This window comes from Bos grunniens, chromosome 2 (assembly GCF_055505025.1).
Source record: "Bos grunniens cultivar Pamir isolate PY7600 chromosome 2, Bosgru_T2T1.0, whole genome shotgun sequence".
NCBI lineage: Eukaryota > Metazoa > Chordata > Mammalia > Artiodactyla > Bovidae > Bos > Bos grunniens.
Window position 1 is genome coordinate 17,934,087 of NC_141166.1, and position 19,201 is coordinate 17,953,287.

At 49.0% G+C, this 19,201-nt stretch overlaps 1 protein-coding gene across 4 annotated transcripts; it reads right to left on the reverse strand.

Annotated features, from left to right (window-relative positions):
- Positions 1-8,464: 8,464 nt before the first annotated feature.
- On the reverse strand, positions 8,465-18,313 carry C2H2orf72 (chromosome 2 C2orf72 homolog). 4 transcript variants are annotated; one of them, XM_086335808.1, is made up of 4 exons: positions 17,417-18,313; positions 13,687-13,797; positions 11,310-11,345; positions 8,465-11,161 (listed from the first exon to the last, which is right to left on the reverse strand). In XM_086335808.1, exons 1-3 carry the CDS (start codon positions 18,273-18,275, stop codon positions 11,341-11,343), a joined length of 975 nt encoding a protein of 324 aa, XP_086191934.1. In that variant the 5' UTR covers positions 18,276-18,313; the 3' UTR covers positions 8,465-11,161; positions 11,310-11,340. The 4 variants fall into 4 exon arrangements, with proteins under 4 accessions (XP_086191934.1, XP_086191927.1, XP_086191918.1 ...); XM_086335801.1 differs by having other exon boundaries at positions 13,687-13,800; XM_086335792.1 differs by lacking the exon at positions 11,310-11,345.
- Positions 18,314-19,201: the final 888 nt, after the last annotated feature.

The window sequence follows — 19,201 nt, forward strand, 5'->3', positions numbered from 1 at the left end:
CCTGCCCGCCCCGGAGCTGCCCGCGACGCCGCCTGCCGCCCGGCGCGAATTCTGCCCCCTGGGCCAGTGTCTCCCCGGGCCGCCGCTGCCGCCCCGCCTCGCGCGGGATGGGGGTGCACGAAGAGCTCCATGGTCTTCTCTAACCCTCCTCGAGGCCACAGCTCCCACGGGGACAGGAACTCGCGTCCGCACCTGGGGTCAGGCTTCAGAATAGCCACCCCTAGAAAAAGGACCCCACCGTCACCCGCCATTGATGAGAAAAGGGAGGTTGAGGGGAGGTTGCTCGCGGTGTTGGCAGCGCCACCTGCTGCCTGGGCGGTCTCCCTGCAGCGCCCCCCAGCCAAGCCTTTGAGGGTCTGGGTAGTGCAAACAGCATTTTCTTAGAAAAGTGATTTTCAAAAATTTTAAAAAGTGGAGCCCAGCTTTAAAAGAAATTCTCACATCAGTGCTCTATTATCGTATCACAGTGAATGCCTAAGTAATCACTGGTTTATCATAAAGTTGAACAAGGAAAGTTTTAATTTACATTTGGAATAGTGAATATTGTAAATGGTTTAAAAATCAGAAATATACAAAGATATACAGTGAAAAGTGTTCCAAAGGAAAAAAAATGTCGTTGTTGCCTTCCCTCTGCCCAGTTCCTCTCAGCCTCCATAGCAGCGGGTTCCTGTTTTTTAGTATATCTGATTTGAAATGGCAGTTATGATCGCCATCCGCGGTTTTATTCCAGCTTTAGTAGACAATTTACTTCAATAGTCAGTACTGAGAAAGTCTTGACAAACATGAGTGACAAATGGTGGCATTTTAAAGCTTCTAGCCTCGCACTATCAAGCTAGTCTTCAACAGGCTAGTTATTACTAAAGCTTATTTCTGAGGCCTTTTCAAAACAGTTTAACCTAGTTCCACAAACCATTGTTTCTCACTGGAAATAAAATTTGATTGATGACACACTTGAGTGTCATCAACTAAAAAAAATTAGTATTCTTAAAGCTATGTGTTAAAATATATTAAATGTAATTATTAAACACTTTTGAAGAATCTAGCTCAGATTAAAAGGCACTGCCCTCAGAAGTGTGCATGAAAAACAAACAGGCTGAGTACTGATCAGTACTCTGACTGATCACTCACATAAAGACTCTTGTGTGCCCCAAAGTCCTAAAAGAATCAGATACAAACGCTAACAGGTAGTGGAAATGAGTGAAGCATGTCTAGTGTAAGAAAATACCGGCTCAGCAGGATAGTGCATGGAAACTGATACTAGTGTGTGAGGGGCAGTAGGGGGTAGCGGCGACTGGGACAAAGTGAAGAGTGATGCCCCAATTCAGGGCTTTCCTGATGGCTCTGTGGGTAAAGAATCCACCTGCAATACAGGAGACACAGGAGACACAGGTTCAATCTCTGGGTCAAGAAGATCCCCTGGAGGAGGAAAATGGCAACCCACTCCAGTATTCTTGCCTCAAAACTCCCATGGACAGAGGAGCCTGGCAAGCTGCAGTCCAAAGGTCGAAAAGAGTTGGACTGAGCGATTGCGAATGCTTGCCCACCCCATTTAAAGAGAGCAGTGGCTGCTTGCTCCTACTGTGGTGGTCGGCCAAGATGCGGGCTACTGTCATGAGGGCTTATGACTTTTTTCCAAGAAAAACCAGAAACCAGAATTTTTTGTGAAATCCTTGGAATTTTTAAAGTTGGTAACTTGGGTGAAATGGGTGAAGAGGGTAGAAAGGTATAAACTTGTATTTATAAGAAAAATAAATTTCCCCTCTTCTTTTTTCGCTGCAGCAGCTCCCAACAGCCTTGACTTCCTGCTCACCATCTCACAATTCTGCGGGCCATTCTTCACAGCCAGCCTGGAGCACTACTCAAAACAAGGAAGACAGGGACTCTCTCCTCCGAGCTCCTCCAGGACTTTCACCCAACCCTGCTTACCCTCCACCTGCATGCCCCACTCCTCTGCCCTGTGGGCCACACTCCTGCCATCCTGAGCAGCTGTGCAGCCGTGCACCTTGTCTCTGACCGCCCTTCTACCTTCAAGGCCTTCTCCTTCTCATACCCAGCTAATCAGACTTGTCCTGAGTTCCAGTCAAGCCACACCTCCTCCAGGAAGCCTTCCATGACCACCTTATGATGTGTCCCCTTACAGCCTTTACCCCACACAGCTATAATCTTATCTCCTTGCCTATGTTCCAAGTAGACAAGGAACTACTCAAGGGCACAGCCACATCTCATTCATCTGTGTCCCCTATGGTAACTAGCACAGGGTCACGCAGGTAACAGATGATCAATAAATGTTTATTAGACCAATGGCACAAGGGTAGAACTCAGACCTATATCTTAGAAACCCCTGCCTCTCCAAGACTCTAAAGTGATTTCTTTTCAAAGGACACAGCAAGACCACAGAAAGGATTCTTACCCAGTGCTCTGTTCATAAAACAACAATCTCCCTCCAGATTTAGGGGTAACACAAAAGATCTCAAAGCCCCAACGAGGTCAGTTGTTGTCTCACACTCGTATGGGCTGGGCCGGGGTCTCTGTCAGAGTGAAAGGAGGAAACCATGATTCTGATTTTTATTTGCACATATACCCACCTTGGTGCTTCCCTGAAGCTCAGTGGGTAAAGAATCCGCCTGCAATGCAGGAGATCCCCGTTCGATCCCTGGTTTGGGAAGATTCCCTGGAGAAGGGAAAGGCTACCCACATTCCAGTATTCTGGCCTGGAGAATTCCATGGACGGTATAGTCCATGGGGTCGCAGAGTCCGACACTACCGAGCGACTTTCACTTTCACTTTCATACCCACCTGGAGCAGGATTCAGTCCGAAGCGTAGCGGGAGCATCTCCGTGGCCCGCGCAGCGCCCTCTAGTGGTTGCAGCGCCTCCCAGAAGGCGGAGAAAATGGGAAGGGGCGAGCTCTCCAAAGCGAGCACCGTCTATCCGCTGCCCCAGCCTCCCCTCCGCCCCCGCCCAGTCCGTAAGCCTTCTGGCATTTAAATCCTGGGTCTTCGGAGGGCCCGGTCCTCCTGTGAAGAACTGGATTTGATTGCTTTCCACCTCCCCACCCCCCGCTACTTTTTTAAAAATTCGGGGTTTTTTGAAAAAAAATTTTTTTGGGGGGCCTCCGTTTGGCATGCGGGATCGTAGTTCCCCAACCACGGATGGAAGCCCTGCCCACTCTAGTGGAAGCCCTGGAACTTTTTCTTTAAAAAAAAAAAAAAATTATTGATTTATTGAGTTTTACAACAGATATTTTAAGCGAATTGAATCTACTTATCTATTTTTGGCCTTGTCACCTGGAATGCGGGATCTTAGTTCTCCCGCCAGGGATTTAAAACGAACACCACCAAAGGACACCATCCACTCCAATCAAGGGCAGGGGCAGAACTCAAGGGATAGCTCCTCTACTTAGACGTATTAGACACATATACTTAAGCGTTGTCCGATGACTGAATTGGGTGTCGGTTTTTAAATTTCAATGAAATAAAATTTTAATTTAATTTAAAATCAGTTCCTGGGTTGCACTAGCCACCTTTCAAGTGGCCCCCTGGGGCTGCCAAAGACAAGTGCTGGTGGCTGAGGTGAGGGTGGCAGATCCACTTTTCTTTTTTAAAAATTTATTTACTTTAATTGGAGGCTAATTACTTTACAGTATTGTGGTGGTTTTTGCCATACATTGACATGAATCAGCCACGGGTGTACATATGTTCCCCATCCTGAACCCCCCTCCCACCTCGCTCCCATCCCATCCCTCAGGGTCATCCCAGTGCACCAGCCCTGAGCACCCTGTCTCATGCATCAAACCTGGACTGACAGTCTATTTCACATATGGTAATATACATGTTTCAGTGCTATTCTTTCAAATCATCCCACCCTCGCCTTCTCCCACAGAGTCCAAAAGTCTGTTCTTTACATCTGTGTCTCTTCTGCTGTCTCACATATAGGGTCATTGTTACCATCTTTCTAAATTCCATATATGTTGTTAATATACTGTATTGGTGTTTTTCTTTCTGACTTACTTTGCTCTGCATAATAGGCTCCAGTTTCATCCACCTCATTAGAACTGATTCAAATGCATACTTTTTAATGGCTGAGTAATATTCTATTGTGTATATGTACCACAGCTTCCTTATCCATTCGTCTGCCAGTGGACATCTAGGTTGCTTCCATGTCCTGGCTATTGTAAACAGTGCTGCGATGAACACTGGAGTACATGTCAGACCCACTTTTCATGGGAGTGATCTTGATCTCCACAGAGGTGATGAGCTCAGCAAACACAGGCAAATATTCAGAAGACCTCCGTGCACGTGCCCTTTGCCTGGCTCTGCCTCTCTGTCTCTTTCTGTGTCCCTGTCTCTGTCTTTCTCTTTCCCTTCCTCTCTCTTTCTGCCTTTCTCCTTTCTCCCTCTTTTCCAGCCATGTGTCTTTAATCACTGACTGCCAGGGATTGCTTCCTAAGCTGCCGAGTGATAAGGTGCAAAGGGCCGCTGTCGGTTCCAGGACACCAGGGATCAGATCCCTGTTGCACAGTAGTTCTGCTGTATCGGGGGTGGGTCCACCTACGTGGCAGCCGGGCTCATGCCGGGAGGTGCTGTCATCAAGGGCTTGGCAGAGGACAGCGGGCAGTAAAACTGGTCACATGGCTACTGGTTGCTTCACGTACAGCCCGCAGGCCACATGCTTTTTGACTGAAAGCACTTATTCATGGAGCAGAAACGGGAAATGCAGATGGGGACTTGGGCCTCCAGGGGGTAGGTCCTCCGTTGGAGGGAAATGCCTGGCTGGGGCTGGAATTGGCCTGGATGGACTAAAGCATGAGAGAACCCTGGAAGCCATTGAAGATGTTAGGGTCTCTTTCCTCGAAGGACAGTGACCAGGAAGGCAATGCCTATCTTGGGAAACTGGAAGTCTGCCATGGACGAGCTGATGCTGGAAGCCACTGTCCCCTCGTGGGGTGGGGGAAGGGTGTAGGGAGAGGGCATGGTGGGTATAGGGTCCGGAGTAGGGGCTAGGGTGGCTGAGAGAGTGAAAGGTCTAAGATGATGAGCCAGCTCTGGGCTAGTGGCCAGGGGTGGGAGGAGTCACAATGTGCCCTCAGGAGAGGTCTCCTGCACTCTGGCTGTTCTAGCCGATGGCTACTAGCCCCAGGTGGCCGCTTGAAATGTGGCTTGTGCAACCCAGGAACTGATTTTAAATTAAATTACAATTTTTTTCCATTGAAATTTAAAAACGGACACCCAGTTCAGTCACTGGACAATTTGTAAGTGTATGTGGAACAATCTGAAGATGTAAATCTATTTTTGCAACTGTAAATTTAATAAAATCTAAATATAGAGTAAGTATTATGAATAAAACTTATCTGAAGTGTAAAATTCTCACTGGGATTTCAAAGACGCAAAATGTCTCATTAAAATGTATTAAAAATGCGGTTGGAATGATACTATTTTGGACATACTGAGCTAAATAAAATGTTATTAAAATGATTTCCCCTGTTTCTTTTGATCTTTTTTACAATATGGCTACTAGAAAAGCTAAAGCTACAGGTGTGCCTGTAGGTTCTCCTGAGACGAGCTGGTCTAGACGCACCCAAAGGCCGCAGTCCCTCTGCCCTTGGATTCGGGCCAGGCCCCTTGCCTTACTTCATAGTCATGGCTGCTCCTTGGTGATGGCACAGGCAGGGCCAGACCAGACCAGGGGCAAAAGTTGAACACAATACCCACCTCTCTCTGGGGTTAAGGGGCTGGGAGTGACCGCCGTGGCAGTTAGGAGTTCTGGAGAGCACAGTGCCCCGGACGGGGGAGGGTCAGGGTGGTCAGGCTGGAGGCCTTCTGGTGTTGGGGTAGTGATCTGAGGCCACACCCTGCTCTGCGAAGACCTTGTCAACCAGTGAGGAAGAGAAAGAACTCCTGTGACAAGACAAAGGCCCGGTTTCTGCCACTGGGACTCTTTATGAGGGCTTGGTCACAAGGACTAAGCACAGCACCTAATTACTCCAAATAAATGCAGAGCAGGACAGTCACAAGCATGATTTAAGACTTAAAATCTGAATTTCTGTCTTGGAAATGCACTGGTCTGCACTTGCAGCAGGAGGCCTGGCTGGGACTGGGCAGCTCAGGGAGGAAGCCAGACAAGATTCACGCTCTTGTCAAAGCCCTGGTCCCACGACAGCCTCAGCGCCCAGCCAGTCACATCCCATGGTCCCTCCGAGTCGAATTCCAAGATCTCTGTGAACCACAGCATGGCTTGGTCTCTGCCTCTGCTCCATATTGTATATGTGTGTTAGTAGGTCAGTCGTGTCTGACTCTTTGCCACCCCATGACTGTAGCCCACCAGCTCCTCTGTCCATGGAATTCTCCAGGCAAGAATACTGGAGTGGGTAGCCACACCCTTCTCCAGGGGCTCCTCCCAACCCAGGGATCAAACCCATGTCTCCTGCAATGCAGGCGAATTCTTTACCACAGAGCCACTAGGGAAGCCCCTGCTCCAATTAGGCAGCCCCAGATTGAAGGCAACCAGAGGGTTCCGGCCCAGGGACCAAAGGCTTCAGGGATACATGTGGGATTCTGGGCGTCACTCCTGCCTTGTACCCTGTTTCCCCCTGAACTTTCCACATGTAATAATGTGGCAGGCTGCCCAGGGCAGCTTCCACTTCTGTCCCAATCCTTGAGCCACTTACACACAAAACCATGTCACGAGGGGGTTATACAGGCCTCGAGTACAAAATAAGCGGCTTCCTCCTAAACAACTGGCTTCCTCCGCTGTGTGGGCTGTGTTTGCCTCCCAAACAGGACAAAGTGCAGCCTCCTGACCACAGGAACAGCCCTGCAGCGGGGATCTGCTACAGCATGGATGGCTTTCAGGTTAACGTGGCCACCGTCAACCTTCTCCAGGCACGTGGGGTCCTAGGTGGTCTGTCCCGGCTGAGAGGGGCTTGTTTAGACCACAGGTTTGGGGGCCTCAGCCCCTGGCCCCTTTGCAACTTTGCCTTAAGCCTGTGGTTTGATCACCAAGGGACCCCTGTGCAGAGTCCTCTTGTAGACAAAGGCTTTGAGAGGAAACCGTGACGCACATAGTATAAAGGGTTCTCTGAGACTCCGTTAGGCTGTCTCGGCTTGTTAAACATTCGCGTGTGCAGACACACACCCTGATAAGTACCAAGTTAAATGCTATCTTTTAAAGAAAAGGCAGTCTCTTTTAAATGTTTACTGATACTTTCCAGCTGCCGGTTTTCCAATCCCAACAAATGTGGTCGCGGACATGTCACCCTGCCCAGGACTGGGGGATTTTCAGACCAGATGATTCCAGAGGCCCTGCCATTCACCCTGATGCCCTGCTCTCAAAGGTCCCTTCAAGAAACATTTTATGAGAATAAAGGGGAAGATCCATTTTGTTTTTGATTAGACAGCAATGAGGTCTGATTTTATTAGCTATTAGGAATTCTTGATTCAAGTCAGAACCACGGCCATATTAGAAAGATTAGCCCCCAAGAGTCCACACTGGGACCTGACCGGAGGCCCCTTGCTGATGGCTCCTGGTACCATTGTTCTAATTGCCCCCTCAGACAGGCCCACCCCAACCTTTGCACCTTGCGAAGAGACTCACCATCAAGGGCATCCCTCTGGTACCCAACTCTACTGTCTGCTAGAAGACAGCAACCATACTTCCTGAAAGGATGGGGCCTGTCTTAGCAATTTCTCGAGATGGCAGAGAAGGCAGGCCAGGGCTTCCAAGCAGGAACTGTGGGATGGGAAGAGGAGGAGACCCTGCCCAAAGGAAGCAAAAGTGGGTCTCAGTCCCATTTAACATTTGGGAGGCAGAACCCAAAGCTCAGTAAAGAAAGACCTGCTCTCTTCAACTATTCACAGCAAATACTGAAGGTAATGAAAAAATCATGTGTAAACCACCCTTTGGGCTTCCCCAGTGGCTAGGCGGTAAAGAATCCACCTACAATGCAGAAGATGGAGGAGACCTGGGTTCGATCCCTGGGTCTGGAAGATCTCCTGGAGAAGGGAATGGTATCCACTCCAGTATTCTTGCCTGGGAAATCTCATGGACAGAGGAGCCTGGTGGGCTACGGTCCATGGGGTTGCAAAGGGTCAGACATGACTGAAGCGACTGAACATCACCAAATCACCCTTCACACCAGAGGCTTGCAGACTCACTTGCGGGTCTCAGTAGTGGCAGACTCTTTTTTGCAGTGCGTGGGCTCAGCTGCCATCTTACTTTGGATTGAACCCACATCCCCTACATTAGAAGGTGGATTCTTAACCACTAGACTGCCAGGGAAATCCCTACAAAAGATTTTTAAACACAGCAGAGGCTGCTGTCGTGTGACTTCTGTCTTAGACAATTTCCCAACTTAAATAAAGCTCCCACCTCCCCCACTAGATTAAAAAAACTTCAATCAAATTATTACAAAGAGGTTAACAGAGAAATAGAAATATATAGCAGCTTCAAAATTACCAGCCTTCCCATTTTATTTAATTCCTTTTTATTTTTTAAAGTTTTTATCGTTAACGAAATGACTTTGGAAATAATGTACATTTCCCTGACACCAGTACTACAGTTTTCAGAGTCACAGTAAGATACACAGAATTACATCCATAATTAATATGAATGCCAACATTTCAAGCAGTAATTTCTGTTACATGGCAAACAAAATTCAAGAAAGCAATCATCAGGGACTTCCCTGGCAGTCCAGTGGTAAAGTCTCCGCCTTGAAGTGCAGGGGGTGTGGGTTCGATCCCTGGTCTGGAAACTAAGATCCCACATGCCATGTGGTTTGGCAAAAAAAAAAAAAAAAAAAATTCCAGGATAGCATATGAGAATAGTTGCTGCTTCAGAAAAGGGTTTCTGGCATAATCAATGATGAGGCTGCCGAAGACTGTTCCAATACCAGCACTGGAACCAGCCACTCCTGTTGTTGCACAAGTGCACCAATAACAGTGGCTGCAGTCTCAGCATCTCTGCTGACTGCACTGGTCTGAACTCCCTCTGGATTAACTGAGACACACCATTCTGGGCCCCACTAAATACTGCAGAGCCCTCTGCAGTCCTAGCCTTCAGTCGAGATAATACTGATGCAGAAATTGGTCTGCCTGCAACTCTGGATCCAGCTTGCAGTGGCGGTGCAGGCAAACAGCTTGCCTGGCTGGAGGACGTGGGTGACAGGGGGCATGGGCTGCTCTCCCACTTCCTCTCTTCCCAGGAGGTGGCCACGGTTGAAGGAATGGGGCCCCTTGTTTTAAAACAAAACCAGCAGTTCACTGATCCATTCTTGTGTATGGGGAAGTCCTTCCTGTCATCCTACCTGCCCTCACATTGATAAGGACTGTGTGTGTGCTCAGTCATGCAGTCGTGTCCAGCTCTTTTTGACCCTCTGGCTGTACCCTGCCAGCCTCCTCTGTTCATGGACTTTTTCCAGGCAAGAATACTGGAGTGGGTTGCCGTGTCCTCCTCCAGGGCATCTTCCTGACCCAGGGATAGAACCTGCCTCTTCTGCATTGGCAGGCAGAGTCTTTACCGCTAGTGTCACCTGGGAAGTCGAATATGGATTAGGCTCCCTGATAGAATAAACAGGAGGCCTGGAGCAGAAAGCGCTCCTCCTTAACATCAAAGAGCTCCTGGGCAGCAGAAGGTTTCCCATTCCATGTTTGGTTGCCATCATAGCAAGAGCTGAAATAACTAACACAAGTTATGTAGCATCTTGTAGAGTGCTGGGCAAATAGCAGTCACAGCTGCATGTCTGCTGAGTGAATCATGCATGGATGAATGCATTTAGCTGCTTCCCACAGATAGTGCTTTCTACTTGGGAAAATCAGAGCTCTCCTTGCCATTCTAAAGACTGGATTTCTCCAGGGGCAGGTGAGAAGGACAAGGGAGGTAATACAGAGTTTTCTCTCTGAGTAACCACAGATGGTCTTCCTGACTTTTAAAGGAACATCATTGACTCCGATGGACTCATAAGCAGAGCAAAAAGGATTCTGGAACTTGGTACCTCTGGGCTTCATCAGCTTTGATCTTGTGTTAGGACCAGATCTGAGATCCAAAACAAATCCTATGCTCTTGTAATTCCTACCCCTAACTTTCCTTCTGTTTGGTGACATGGTCAGTTCCCAGCATCTTTATTCTCAAAGAACTTGGCACAGAAAGTCAATGTCAACGTGGAGAATAAAGATGTGCAAAACTACTTATACTCTGGGGCTGCATCATGGGCCATCTTCGCTCTGGCCCCAGAGGCCCCCAGGATGGCAGTGCATCTTTATTCTGCCTTGCTCAGGGAGCCAAAGCCCCAGGAAATCTAATTCTCTCTGCTCTGGGGACTCTTCCTAGAATTTGACTGGGAGGAGACAGTCTCACCCAGCGTTTCTCAAAGTTGCCACAACTGGCATTTTTTAAGGGAACAATTTTGCACCATTGGAGATTGTCCTGTACATTATGAGGTGCCCACTAAATTCCAGGGGTGCCCCACAGTCGCAGTGACTCTCCCAATACACACACACAACACAGTTTCCAATGCTGCCTGGAGCAGTAGCCTGGCCCCTGGTTGAGAGCCACTGGGCTGGTAGCACTCCTACGTGTTTGAAAACTAGAAGCCCCAAAGGTTGAGTGACAGGTCCAGGGCTCCTCTCTCAGATCTGATGATTTCTGGTCCAGCTGCTCTTGAAATGATGGATGCTCATGCAAACAACGACAGGATGCCACAGCACCACAGGACCTCAAAGCCCATAGCTGTCTGTTTCAATGGCATAGAGAAACCGAGGCACAAAGAGAAATAATAACCCCACTGTGACCAGAGAATGAGCAGATGCAAGGTGGGCTGCAGGTTCCCAGAGGATACATTTTCCTAGGCCCTACTTAGCTTCGTAAGTCTCCCTGCCTGGCTGGTAACATGTTAATGCAACAGCCCCCGGCAGGTGGGACCTTGTAGTTACCATCATTCCAAGGTCAACATGGAGGCAGGGGGAGCTCAGTGAGAAGAGCCAGCTCCAAGTCTGCAGGTTAGAGCTGGGGCAGCCAGGGGTCCAGCCTTCATCTCAAGTCTCCAGCGGGCTCAGTGGGAGCAGAGGCAATTCTGTCACAGGGTTCTGACCCCTCTCCGGGATCCTCGCAATCTCCATTGGGATATACAGCCGTCAGTACCAGCTCCTCCTCAGAGTCCCGGAGGTCACCTGGAACATAAGAGAAGGAATCACCCAGTCAGAGGACAAAGTTTCTGAGTGGGTACGCTGGGAATGAAAGCGAAGAAGTCGGCCCCAGTAACTATCTACTTTAAAAACCCAACAAAATGCATAGCGAAAACCTTAAAAAGGTACATACCCTTTGACCCAGCAATTCCACTTCTAGGATTTTATCCTAAGGAAATAATTAGGAATAATTAGAATTCCCAGTGGTGGTGACTCAGCGGTCAAGAATCTGCCTGCAGGGCAGGAGACAGGAGACTGAGCTCAATCCCTAGGTCAGGAAGATCCCCTGGAGGAGGGCACGGCAACCCATTCCAGTATTCTAGCCTGGAGAATCCCATAGAGAGAGGAGCCTGGCAGGTTACAGTCCATGAGGTTGCAAAGAGTCGGACACGACTAAAGCGATATAGCAGCAGCATAGCACCAGCAGCAGTGGAACTGCTCCAGCCATCTTGCTACCAGCCTACCGATGAAACGGCACGGACAGCCCGGCAGAGAGAAGGAAAGAGCCTGAGTCCTTGATGGGGTCGCTGGGCCCCTGAATCAATGAGCCCTGAAGCTGATTCCATCTCTAGACTGTCTTTTAGGTGAAATAATGAATTCCTGGGCTGTTGATACTGGTTTGCATCATGGTTTCTTCACCCGGAGCTGAGAGCACCCTAATTGATATGAGGTCTGACAAAGGGATTGGCTGAGTAAACTATCGCTTACTCAGTCATATGATGGGATTCAGGCATTAAAAATGATGTATCAAATTCCCTAAGACTAAACACATGCACAAACGCAATTAGAATTAGGGATATTTAATTCTACTTGCATTTGTGTATGAATAAGGCCTGTGGATTGTTTCAGTGTCCATATCCAGGTTGTCGATATTATCCTACAGTTTTGCAAGAAGTTACCATGGGGGAAAACTGGGCAAGATGTACATAGAAACTCTTTACATGGTCTCTTCCAACTGTGTGTGAATCTATGATTATCTCAAAGAAAAAAGAAGATGAAAGATGCTGATGTGTAATTGTTGCTGTGGAATACTGCACAGTCACACTATGCTATTGATGAAGAAAGCAGACTCTAAAACAGTATATGTACGTATGTATAATCTACTATTTATGATCTGCATTATAAACGTATACATATGGTCTGTAAATGCAATTTGCATCTTAATGTATTCACTTCTACATGAGACTAAACAATCTGTTCTATGCTACAGAGGGAAGTGATCCAAGATCTACATAAAGTTGTTTATGATTCCTTCACTTTCTTTCCCTTTAGTTTCCAGATACATCCAAAATGATGATGCAGAGATTGAAGTCAACATTTTTGTAATTAAATATTTTAAATATGTGATGCATTTTGCAGATGATTTATCTATTATATAGAAGTGAATTTATTAAAATGTAAATAGTACAAGGTGCTATAAATAGGTAGCTAAGGAGACAGAGTAGTCTATCCAAATTATAGTTACCTTTGAGTGAGGGAATTAAACGAATGATTTTTAATATTTGTGTTTCTCCTTTTGTATTTTTTAAGCTTTCGATTGTGTGGGCAGAATTCTAAGACAGCAAGTTTCCCACTCCTTGGGGCACTTATGCTGCATAATCCCCTCCTTTGTGTGCGGGTGGGACCTGTGAATATGATGAGATAGTCAGGCCATTGATTTCGGTTTGTGCCAAAGGTGACGGGTTGTCCCTCCTGTGATTACATTATGTTACACGAGGCTGGAGATTCTCTTGCTGATGGAAGGAGCAGCCGCCATGAATGAGAGAGCCTGGGAGAGGAGGCAATTTCAGGGCCTCTTGGGGTGACAGCCTGCGGAGGCAGGGACCCCAGCGCCCGAGCAGGGTGCAGTTCCCTCTTAGCTGGGCTCTGCCTCTGGTCTCTCCCTGCTCCTGCAGTCCAGTCCCCTCTTTAACATCCTAATCTGCACGCCTTTGCTCAGAAGTCGCCAGTGGCTCCTTATTCCTGAGAGACCTGGGCCCAGGGCCCTGATTTGGTCCTGACTCTCTTCTTCAGCCTTGGCCCTCACCAGTCCTCTTATGCGTCTCACACCCCGGCCCTCTGGGCAGGGGTCCCTTTTCTGAGCTTGACATCATGCTGTCAAGCCTTGGTTCATAGTGCTCCCTCTCCAAAGCTTTCCCATTTCCATCTAAGAAAATCCCCCAACCCTTAGCTCAAAAGTCACTTGTTCTGGGGAACCTCCCAGGATCCTTGGGGGGGTGGGCAGGGGTGCGGGGGTGGGGCAAGGCAGGGAACAATGCTTTTGGCTCCAGGTGCCCCACCAGGCAAGTCTGACATCTGCCTTACGGCCCCGCCCACACGGCCTTCCTTAGGCGGAGACTCCTGGGGCTAGAGCCCCCACCCCACCCCACCCTGCTACTCCCCGCCTTCCTGGATGTTGGTCCACTCCATCCCTCCTGTCCCTGTGTGCACCTGACTGTAACCCCAACCGCCCCCACCCCCCCCCCGCCCCCGCCTCAGGGTCCAGGAGTCCAAGAAGGCGACACACTCACCCTGAGCTGGACCACTGCGGGAGCTGGTATCTGGGTTCTTCCCTCGGCTCCAGGGACCCCAGGAAAAGCACGCCAGCAGTGCTGGAAGGCCTGGTCTCTCCCAGGCTCCTTCTGCTAGAAAGAACACAAAGTCTCAGAGGCCATGGGTCAGATGATTCCTGATGCAACTGAGAGAATTTTCAGTTCAGCAACCAAAGTTTCAGCTGTCAACTGCCCTAGTTTCAACTAACTAAAAAAAAAAAAAAGAAAAGAAAAAAAAAGATTCTAATTTGCAAAAGGGGGTAGGGTTTTCAAACTTAACTTTAAAAACCCAGTTGTTTTTATATATATTGATATTACTTCATTTCATTTTCACAGAAACCCTATGTAGGTACCATATTGGAGAAACAACAGTAACCAAAACGATGTGAAGTTAATTATAATTATATAGCACAAAAGAAAAAATTCAAGGACCCATAAACCTCCTCCCTCGATTTTTTAGTTCAAACAAGTTTTTAAAATTTTATTGAAGTATAGTTGATTTACAATGTTGTGCTAATTTATGCTGTGCCACAAAGGGACTCAGTTATACATTTAAAAAATATATTCTTTTCCATTTCTGTTTATCAAAGGATATTGAATATAGCTCCCAGTGCTATACAGTAGGACTTTGCTGTGTGTCCCTCCTATACATACTAGTTTTAACCCCAAGCTCTCAATCCTTTCCTTCTGCATGACCCTTCCTCCTTGGCAAACAGAAGTCTGCTCTCTATGTCTGTGAGTCTGTTTGTTTCATAGATATGCTCTTTTGTGTCATATTTTAAATTCCACATATAAGTGATATCATATGATATTTCTGACTTTCTTCATTCGCTCAGTAAGATAATCTCTAAGGCTATCCATGTTGCTGAGAATGACATTATTTCATTCTTCTTTATGGCTGAGTAATATTTCATTATATATATATATAAAATGACATTATTTCATACTTTGTTATGGCTCAGTAATATTTCATTATATATATATAATGACATTATTTCATACTTTGTTATGGCTGAGTCATATTTCATTGTATATATATAATGGCATTATTTCATTCTTTGTTATGGCTGAGTAGTATTTCATTATATATATATATATAAATGTCTATTTTATTCTTTGTTACGCTGAGTAACATTTCATTGTGTATATATCTCATCTTCTTTGTCTCTCCATCTGTCAATGGACACTCAGGTTGTTCCCACATTTGGCTATTGTAAACAGTGCTGCTATGAATGTAGGGGTGGTGTACCTTTTTGAATTATGGCTTCCCTTGGATATATGACCAGGAGTGGGACTGCCAGATCGCGTGGAGACTCTATTTTTAGTTTTTTGAGGAACCTCCATGCTGTTTTCCATCGTGGCTGCTCCACTTTACATTCCTACCAACTGTGTAGCGAGCGGTTCCCATTTCTTCAAACCCTCTTCAACATTTATTATTTGTATTTTTTAATGATGGCCATTCAACTATTCTTGAAAAAGCCATCAAACTATTTCTTAATAGGAATAGAATTAATCATTTTTGATAATCATACACAAAATAATTACATGTTGATTCGAGTTTCCTTATTATAGTATCACCTCAGTTATCTGGGGATCCCTAGCCATCTGCAATCAGGTCAACTGGAACAAAGTTTTTAAAACGGACTCCAGAGAGCCAAAACACAGAAAATCCTTATTTATGATTCTTTATGTGGGGCCCATTTACTCTTAATTTGTACCCAATTTAATAAGAGTGGGTCCTTAGTTTTGCAACCAAAAGACAGCTGTATTAAGCATACACCGAGTAAACAACCACTAGCAAGAGGCAGGTAGCCTAAAAGTCTAAGAATAGCCACCAGACAGTGAGGGAAGAGACTGGAAAACTTTGCTATCACTAGCAAAACCTTAGCAGCATGAATCCACGGCATAGCCTACCACAAAAACCTGAAAGGAATTTCTGGACAATGAGTTATAATTACACCCATGACCTTCAGTCATTAATGAAAGGTTTCATGTTCAATACGTTTTGATGAAAGTATAATTGACTTTAATCCAATAGAGAATGATTCCCTCACAAACTTTTAAAAGATTTTAAGTGTTACTGTTTAAAAGGAGGCAAGGATTCTATGTGCTGAGCAGGGTGTTGGGAAATGGGAATACAGTGGTGATTCACATGGGAAAGTGACGAAACCACCATGGTAAGAGCTTGGAGAGCAGAAGCGGGTCCTGGGGTTTGATTTGTGAAGGGGAGTGGGTCAGGGAAGGCTTTCTGGAGGAGAAGTCCACTTCTGAATGGTGAGAGGAGAAGGAGGATGGAAGAAAACACTTTTCATGCAATTGCAATGTTAAAAAAAAAGTAGAGGCCAGAGCGAGCTTGGCTCTGGGGAATTAAAAAGTTGTTCCCTGGGAATAGTAGATAGCTAAGAAACTAAGGGCTCAGATAATTTTCTAGGCACAAACTCACTAAGGAACAGAAAATTTTCCCCATGGGGCCAGGTCAGCAAAGGTGCTGGCAGCAACAATCTGAATGACAATCCACCTCGGGACATTCTTATGTCTTTCTGGATGCTAGACACTGTGTTTCAAATTTAGCTGGCTTTCTCACAGACTCAACAGAATAGATGTGGGAAGGGGTGGGGGAGGTTAGGACAGGCTCTACAGCTGAAAGGGATGGTCTTCACCTAGGCTGGCCAAGTTGGCAGGGAAGCCTGTGACATCAGGGGTACCAGGTCTCCTTGCTGGAAAAGGAGACCCATCCCCACCCCTGTTAAGTCTGGCATCACCCAGTTGCTGGGTTAACACACGAATGCCCAGGGAGGCAGAATACAGCCTCTATCTTAAGAAACTCTGTAGCAAGAAGGGTTGGTAGAGGCCGGAAGGCTTGGGGGTGGCAGATGCTGGAGACAGGAGTAGGCGAAGGATGCTAGAAGTGCAAAGATCGCTCTGGCACTTCCTAGCTTTGCCAGGTCCAGTTGTACTTAGCGTCCGTATTTTAATCTCGGGGCCCTGGAAAGCTTCTGTAAGACCTCGTGTACCAGAATGGAGGAGATTCTCACCCTTTCGCTGATGGCAGCAGTCACCGGGGCTGGGAAAAGACCCCCACTCCCCTCCCCTCTCCTTAGGAGGAAGAGAGGCAGATACTGCGGTGGGCAGTCAAGAAGGACTGGGAAAGCCTGTGCCTCAGTCCCTTACATCCTTTTCCCCCAACTTCCAAGTGCCCCGCATTTATTCCTTGCCTTGTTCCTTTGACCCCACGGCGCTTCACCATCGCACCCGTAGCGCATTCCGCATCCCTAGCAGCGCGCGTCCTAGAAGCTCCCAGCACCAGAAACACCCTAGTCCCAGTCCTGTGCTCCTCCCACCTTTAAACTGGCGTTTCGCAAGGCTTTCCCGTCTCCTCGCCCTCCTTCTCCTCCCAGAAACTTCTAGATCTTTGTCCAGCGCTGTCCAGCCCTCTCTCTACCAACCTCCCCTGCCTTCTGCTTGGCTTTCCTAAGCCCCTGTATTTCGCATACACTCAGGGTCCGCCTGGCACAGACTCGGCCCCTTGCCCAGGGCCCGCTCCGCCCTAGTTGGGAGGTCTAGGGCTAGGCACCGCCTCTCTCCCGGCCTCAGTTTACCTCCGGGTACCACTAGGCGGGGGCGGGGGGCGCTGGCCTAAAGAGTTCCCACCCAGTGCGATGTCCAGCTGCCGCCCGCCCATGCCCCGCGGGCCTCGCGCCCCCCTCACCTGGATGCCAGGGCCCGGCGGCTTGCAGGGCCCTGCAGGCGGCCGCCTGAACCGCCAGGCTGGAACCCGGCTGGCCAGGGCGGTAGGCGGCCGCCTGCACTGGGCCTCCCGCCTGGCGGCCGAACACAGTGCGCAGCAGCGCCTCCAGCAGCCGCAGCTCCGGGGCCACCGCGTCCTCCGGCTCCGCCTCGGCCACCAGCACCCCGACAAGCGCCGCGCCGGCCCGCCGCCGGCCTCGCACATCCCGCAGCATCTCCCGCAGGTGGCGCCGCGGCCCCCGGGCGGCCAGCGACGACGCGCGGCACAGCACGAAGACGAGCGGCGAGCGGATGGCGCGCGCCCCGGTCGCGTGCCTTTTCGGCGCCCTCGGCGCTCCCGGCCCCGCGCCCTCGGCGGCCCCGCCGCCTGGCTTGCCGGCGGCTTGTTGGGGCGGGAACATCGCTCGGGCGAAGTCCCACAGCAGCGCGCGACTCTGCTCGCGCTCCCATAGCTCGCCCACCAGCAGCACCTGCCCGCGGCCGCCCGCCGCCTCCACCAGCGCCTGGAAGGGCGGCTCGCCCGGGCTCTCGGGCCGGGCGGCCAGCGCCTCCAGCTCCCTCTCCATGCTCGCGGCCGCCCGACCTCTGCGGCCGCTGCGGCCCTGCCGGGCCAACTGCCCGCCTCTCGGGGCGGCAGCGCCCGGCCCGGGAGGACACGCCTCCAGGGCTGCGCCTCGCCCGACCCCCGGCCCTCGGGCCGGATCGCCCCGCTTCAGCCGGGAACTGGGCGGGGGCTTTCTCCCCACCAGCTCTCTAAGGGTGGCGCCTCCCGAGGTCCCCCGGGCGGCAGACAAGGGGAAACTGAGCGGTTCATTCAACATTTACTGAACACCTACTAGGTGCACTGGAGAAGGGAACGGCCACCCTCTCCAGGATTCTTGCCTGGAGAATTCCACGGACAGAGGAGCCTGGTGGGCTACAGTCCACGGGGTCACAAAGAGTCAGACACGGCTGAGCAGCTCACACTTGGCCTAAGTGCACAGGAGTCGAAGGTGGGGTAAGACAGAAAATTATCATGTGAACAAATGTACCTTCACAAGCAAGACTGGTCTGAGACCTGGAGCAGATATTTCTGAGGCTTTCTTGTGGTGTGGGGACAGAAGTTTTGGAGGTGGGACTGTCCCTGACTGCCGCTTTGGAATTTGGGGAGGGTGTGTGTGTGTGGGCACCAGAGGTGAGAAAAGAAGGGAAGCAGGAATCTCTTCCTTTATTTCGGTCCTTGACTCACTTTGGGGGCCTTCAGCCTTGAACAAAAACGTATTGAGGGCTCATCGTTTCAATAAATCCTATGACCTGCAGGGCCCTGGAAGTAAAGGCAGACAGTGTTGCTCCCTGTGGAGCAGGAAGTCTGTGGGGATGGGATGCTGTTTTGATCTATGTGTGTGTTGGGGACGTGGGGATGGGCTGGAAGACAAGAGAATGTCAGTAGGCCAGGTCAGCAATAGGAACGAATTCCCTTTCATTCTGAGGGTCTAAGTCAGCTTTGTCCAACAGAACATCCCGTGATGATGAAAGTGTTTTATATATTATCTGTACTGTCCAGTGATGGCTTCCGAAGTGGTTCAGTGGTAAAGAATCTGCCCGCAATGCCGGAGATGCAGGTTCGATCCCTGGGTTGGGAAGATCCCCTGGAGGAGGAAATGGCAACCCACTCCAGTATTCTTGCCTGGTCAATCTTGTAGAGAGAGGAGCCTGGTGGGCTCTAGTCCATGGGGTTGCAGAAGTGTCGGACAGTGCTAAGCAACTA